Source organism: Delphinus delphis, chromosome 1 (assembly GCF_949987515.2).
Source record: "Delphinus delphis chromosome 1, mDelDel1.2, whole genome shotgun sequence".
Classification (NCBI taxonomy): Eukaryota; Metazoa; Chordata; class Mammalia; order Artiodactyla; family Delphinidae; genus Delphinus; species Delphinus delphis.
The window spans coordinates 26,904,142-26,910,141 of record NC_082683.1 but is presented as its reverse complement, the minus strand read 5'-3'; the positions used below and the strand labels follow the sequence as shown (position 1 = coordinate 26,910,141).

The 6,000-nt window shown below is 57.5% G+C and overlaps 1 protein-coding gene across 1 annotated transcript in view; it reads left to right on the top strand.

Annotated features, from left to right (window-relative positions):
- Positions 1-1,421: 1,421 nt before the first annotated feature.
- The window catches only part of CSMD2 (CUB and Sushi multiple domains 2), a 667,671-nt gene continuing 663,092 nt past the window's right edge, over positions 1,422-6,000 (top strand). Inside the window, 1 exon segment of the mRNA XM_060018797.1 lies at positions 1,422-1,608. Coding sequence (XP_059874780.1) covers positions 1,422-1,608 — 187 coding nt within the window.

Genomic DNA, 6,000 nt, shown 5'->3' with positions numbered 1-6,000 from the left:
TGGGCTCGCAGATACTAGAGCTCCGGCTTGCCAGCCCCCCAAAGCCCCTAGCGCAGCCTCTCCCGGGTGCCTCGGGCAAAGGCGGAGGGTGTTCCCCCGCTAGTGCCTTTCCACCCCGCGCGCCGGGGGGACCTCCTCCCCAGGCCCTGCCCCTCCTGCTTCCCCCCGTAGCGTCTGTTCCCTCTCGCGGAGAGTTTGGCGTAGACAGCTAAGGAGCCATCGTGACTGACGGAGGAGCCTACGAGAGACGAGACAGAGACTGCGACCGAGTGGGGGTGGGGGATCGGGTGGGGACCGGCGCTGAGCCCTTGGGGCCTGGAGGCAGCGGCGGCGGGAAAGAAGTGGGAAGGGGCTCACGCCATTGGGGGAAACTCGTCTGGTTTGGGGCCAGGGCTGGGAGGAGGAGGGTAAGGATGAGAAGAAGCCGGGTCCGGTTATTTAATTTTGAGGATAAATTGCACAAGTAACTCTTGCACCGTTCCTCTCCCAACCTCACTTCCCCTCCCCCACCGCAACGGACACAAGCACGCCTCCCTCCATCCCGAGATTTTGCCTTAGGGTAGGGAAGGACGGAAAGGAGCCAAACCCGCGGGTTCCCCCACCCCCGCCCCTCCTTCCCTCCAGTTCTTAATCCTGGGTCTACGCACACACACCCTTCTCCTGGGATGGGGTAGGAGGCTGCTGCCACTGGGGCTGGTAAGCATCGCCCCACGCCGCAGATTGCAAGTTCAAAGCCACCACCCAAGATCAGCTCGTAAGAGCCGTGACTTGGGGAACCGCGTCCTTCTTTGGTTACCTTTTCCCAGACAGTATTCTAATTTCCAAACGTGGAAGAGGCGTGTGTGTACGTGTGTGTGTGTGTGTGTGTGTGTGTGTGTGCGCGCGCGCCTGTGTGTCAGTATCACTGTGTGTGCGCGCGCGTGTGTGTGTGTATGGGGGGGGTGTATTATGGGTGATCTTATAAATGGAAACGAGAGAACTGAACTTAAAAGAAACTGGTCAATTGTAAAACAAACAGGAATAAACAACCCTTTAGATGTAATCTGTGGTTTCTCTGGAGGTGGAGGTGGCGCTGAAGAGGAACACCCGCCCCCTCCCAATATTTTCTCCTTTGCTGCGCCTCCACCCCCAGCATTTGGAGCGGCGGAGAAGCGGCTCCGGAGTGATTAATCCGGGGATAATTCACCCCCCCCCCCGCCCCCCGGCGCGAACCCCCCGAAGCGGGATTGGAGCGAGTCATTTCCGAGAGCGCAGCGCGCCTCTCCCCGGCCGGGCGGACACTTGGTTCATTCCAGCCGCAGAAGCTCAGAGCTCCCGCGTACCGGGATTTTTTCCGAGCAGAAAAAAGCTCCAGAGCTCTCCTGACCTCCTTTCTCCTCCACTGCGAGGGGAGCCTCTCCCTCGGCGCTGCCGGTCGCGCCATGCCGCGCTCGCGGGGACGGAAGCAGGGGCGCTGCGGCTGCCCCGCGGGGAGGGCTCGCACCGAAGCCGGGATTTCGGCGCTTGTGCCGGGCGCCGGGAGCCGCTGGGGCCGTCCGCCGACACCGCCGCCGCCGCCGCTGCTGCTGCTGCTGGGCTGGGGGCTGCTCAGCACCTCGGCCGCCGCGGGTAAGTCCGGCCGCGCCGGGGAGCCGGCGGCCGCCGCGCGCCCCGCCCGAGCCCCGAGCCCACCCATCCATGACCCGGTCCCTGTCCCTTCCCCCCGCCCTCAGCCTTAACCTCCCGCCCTCTCAAACGCCGACCCTCCTGCTCAGCCTCGCCTCTGCCCCCTGCTCTTTTCCCCCACCCTCACCCGTCCTCCCCGCCATCCTCACCCTCACTGCTACCCACACCCCCAGCCGCAACTTGGCCGAATCCGGCCAGGGGGCCTGGGAGACAGACCATCCCCGCCCGGGGTTGCGGGGCTCCCGAACCGTGGCTTCAGTTTCTTCAGCCTCCCAGCCCCCAAGGTGCTAGGCTTTTCCCAGATAAACTTTCCTGGAGCCCTCCCCGCCTCCAGATCCTCGTTGGCACGCCCGTCCTGGGGGCTGGAGCGGAACGGCGCGCCCCCTCCCCATTTGCGCGTCTGCAGGGTCTGCCCTTCCCTGCCCCCGCCCATTTCTCTCGCAACTGAAGCCCGCGCCCCCGCCGGAGCCGCCCGGAGACTGCGGCCGCCACCCCCCTCCCCAAGTGTCCCCCTCCCTGGGCGCTCTGGGCTGGGAGGGGGGTCAGCTGGGCGGGGGTCCAGAGCACGCCGAGCTGGAGGACTCAGGTGGGGGCTGGAGGGTGCTGAGCAACGGGCAGGCGGGGGCGGGGGTTGCGCCCGGGGGCAGGGGAGGGAGTGTCGCCGCCAGGCTCCGCGTCGCCACATTGCCTTCGGTTTCCACTCCGCGCCAAAGTGCCCTTTCCCGCGCCCTGCTGCAGCCGAGCGCCGGGTCTGCGGCAGCGGCGGCGCGGGCGGCGGGACCTGCTCCCGGCGACTGAGTCGGGGAGGCGGACAGACCTGGCGGGTGTGGCGAGTCCCGGAACTTCGCCGATGTGTGGCCGCAGCTTGCGGACCGGGAAGGCACGCGGACCTTGGAGAGAACCCAGTCCCCACTGGGAACCACTGGCCTCGACTGCTGCCCTTCCGCTTTACCCCCTGCACCCCTCCGAGGCTCAGCTCTAGCCACAGCCTAGAAAGTTCTGTGTCCCCGGGTGGGGACGGGTCCGACGGGCGATGCCTGGGGCCGCATTTTTATTTAGCCTGGAAGCTGACACCCACGGGGGGAGAAAACCCGTAACACCTGCTGCCCAGGCTTTGACTGAGCACCTCCGGCCTGGAGCTGTGTTGGGTTTTTTATTTACTTATTTATTTTGTTTTTTTTAAACCACCGATTGAACCTTTGAAGGCTTGGCCTCAGCCATCCGAGCCTCTAGGTGGTCCCTTTTTGGAAACTGCGACACTTCCCTGGCGAGCTCTTCTGTCCACTCTGGGCTCCAGCATCTTGTGAGCCAGTGCCCGCAGACCGTGTCGCCAGCTCCTTAGCCGGGAATGTTAGGGCTGCTGGTCGGGAAGGGCGCCCCGAGCCAGCCCTAGCTCTCCCATCCCTACTTGACCGGACTTTCTCAGGTTCCCCTAAGAGTCATAGCGGCCGACACCCAGAGAGGGGCGCCCGCGGTGCGCGCGCCTAGGAGCTCAGGCCTCGCGCACACCCACACCCACTGGGTGGCTGCACAGTTCACAACGACGCCGCTGGTCACCAGACTTGCCACATGAGAGGTGGGGGTACCGCTGGTACCGGCTGTCAGGCCTCTCAGACATGTGTCCAGGAGCGGCCCCTGCTCTGGCTTAGCAGACCTGAGATTACCCCTAATATGATCCACCTGGGTTTCTGGCTCGATTTGTCTCTGGCCCTTGGGCATGTCATCCCCCCAGGGAAAGAAGGCCGACTACCGGAGCTTGCACACTGCTGGGCTGTGTTGGAATCCTGCCTTGGAGAGATCGGTTGGCTTGCAGCTCTTTGGTTGGCAGAGAAGTTGGGGGTGGGAGTGCTGAACGGCTTGGGGGAGGGGGTGCTTGCTCTCTGGTGGGCGCGCTCTGCCTTCCCGTCCCGCATTTACATGTGGTGTTTGACCTTGCCAGCAGCAGAGATTTGGAAGTGGACTTGGTGACAGATGATGGCAGGATTTGGCACATTAGAGGGGGAAGCACATTTATTTTGTGTTCTCTTCATGCCGTTGACTTTAAAACATGCTCAGGACTGCGCCGTCTCCCTTCCTTGGCCCGGTGATGACTGGATAAAATGAATATAGGATTTGAGCCTGCCTTCAACTTGGACACTCACCCCTTCCATCTGTGCCCTCACACTTCCCCTACCCCCAGCCTCCCTAGAGACCTTCCAGCAGTTACCTCCTCCCCCTGGAGGATAGATCAATCACTCTCCTGTCTTTTGTTTTCCCTAAACAACTTAATCTCTAACATAAAACAAGCCAACCAGACTTCTTGGCCCCATTGACCTTGTAGCTCCCATCCCATCTTTCCTTCTCGTTTACAAGTTAACTCTCTTCAGACGAGTCCTGAACTCACTTTCTCTGCAACCATTCACTCCCTGCTGACTGGCTTCTGTCCCCAGGACTGGAACTCTCTAGGAAAGATCACTGGGGACCCCCTTAATCGCCAAACCCATCTGCTTTCTCTTTCTTTACCTCTCTGAACTGTGAACACCTTGGATTACTTCTTTTAAAATTTCTCTTCCCTGGGCTTCCGGCACACTGTGCTTGGCTGATTTTTTCTCCTACCTCTTGGCCGTTCCTTCCCAGTTTCTAATAGTAGCACTTATTCCCCTCTTGAAAGTCTGGCTTCCTGCAGTGTTCCATTCCTTATGCTTTTCCTCATTTCCTTTCACTCCTCCCTGGGTGAGCTCATCCAGGCCCATTTCTTCCACTACCACACTCTGAAGCTTCCAGACAGATCTCTCCTGCCAAGATGCTTCTCCCGATATATGTCTATTGGCTTCCTAGCCCACGGAAGCTCTGGATCTAGACAGCCCGTAGAACCGGCTGACTGTTGGACATCTTCACATAGATGTTTCCCTTCCAAAGCAAACTCATTAGCTCTGCACCTAACCTCCAGTGTCCTCCATGCAGGCTGGTGGGACTGGCAGCTTCCCAGTTACCTAGCCGGGAACCTCAGGCTCATCCTCAACTCCTTCCTTATCAGGTGGCCATCAAGTTCTGTCAGTTTCATGCTCTCAAATGTTCTCAAACCTGGCTACTTTTCTCCGAATTAAGCAGCTCTGAGCATTGAAAAGACTGTTATGCTTCCCATTTCCTTAATAAGTAATTTAAAATAAAGGCAATATTAAAGCGTAAGGGTTTTTATACTTACGGTTTAAAGTTCTGATTTTTCCCATGCTAACCACTTCATTGCTTTAAAAGAAATCAAATATCAAATTAGTTTTTAAAAAATTCTCCCTGCTTTGCTTGTTTTCAGAGGCCTCTTAAAAACTGGAGCACTGACCATACCCAGTGTTTGATGACACTACTAACTGAATTGTATTCAAAGTAGTTATTTATCTGCCTCACGTATTGAACTGTGAGCTTCCTGAGGGCAGGGACAGTGCTTTATTTCTCTTGGCCTCCCCAGCACCCAGCTCAGGACCTGGCATAGAATTGGTGGCTGATAGATGGTTGTTAAATCAGCAGATGATTTTTTTAAATATTTTTTTCTTGGACAGTTTACTAGGGGCTGGTAAGCCTAAAATAAGAGTTTTAGGGATCAAAGAAGCCAGTTGGTTTGCAGAGGTAATGCGACAACAAAGCCACCTGATCCCCAGTTGCTTTCCCTCCAGAACCAAATGTCACAGATTGGTAAGATAGCTCCTTAAGTTCTAGAACCAATGCAAGAACAAGCCCTAAGCATTACCCACCCCCCCACCCCCCCCAGGAAAGGCATCAATGTATGGATTTGAACTTCCATTTGCAATTGAGCTGTGCGTTTATGGTTTTAAAAAAGAAACTGACCACAGCAGAGAGCGTTGACCATATCTTGGACTGGTGACAGTGTAGCTCTGTTGAAGGTGAGGCTAGAATGATGTGGAAAGGCACTGGAGAACCAGCTTGCCAGGGCTCGGACACTGCAAGGTTTGGGTGTGTCCAGAAGAGTCCAGCAGGTGGCTTCAGCGACACCAACTTGCCTCATGTGTCTCATCTGCCTCTGTTTCATCATCATTGTCATGCCAGCAGGATTTAGGGACTCTGATGGCTCAGCAGAGCCAGATGTTCGTTGTTGGAGAACTAGCTGATCTTCAGACCTCCCCAAGGCTCAGGCTGCCTGCCTGCAAAAGGGACAAGGCATCCCTGTGTTCTGGAAGGGATTAGAAATCAGAGATGCAACAGGCCCAGCACATACGTATTGATTGTGCCCATTGAATGCAAGATGGGGTTGGAACGGGAACACTGAGGACAGAGGACTCGGCCAGGAAGTCTGTGCACCCTCCCAATATCCTCCTCCACTGCTCAGAAAGCTGTACCCAAGGG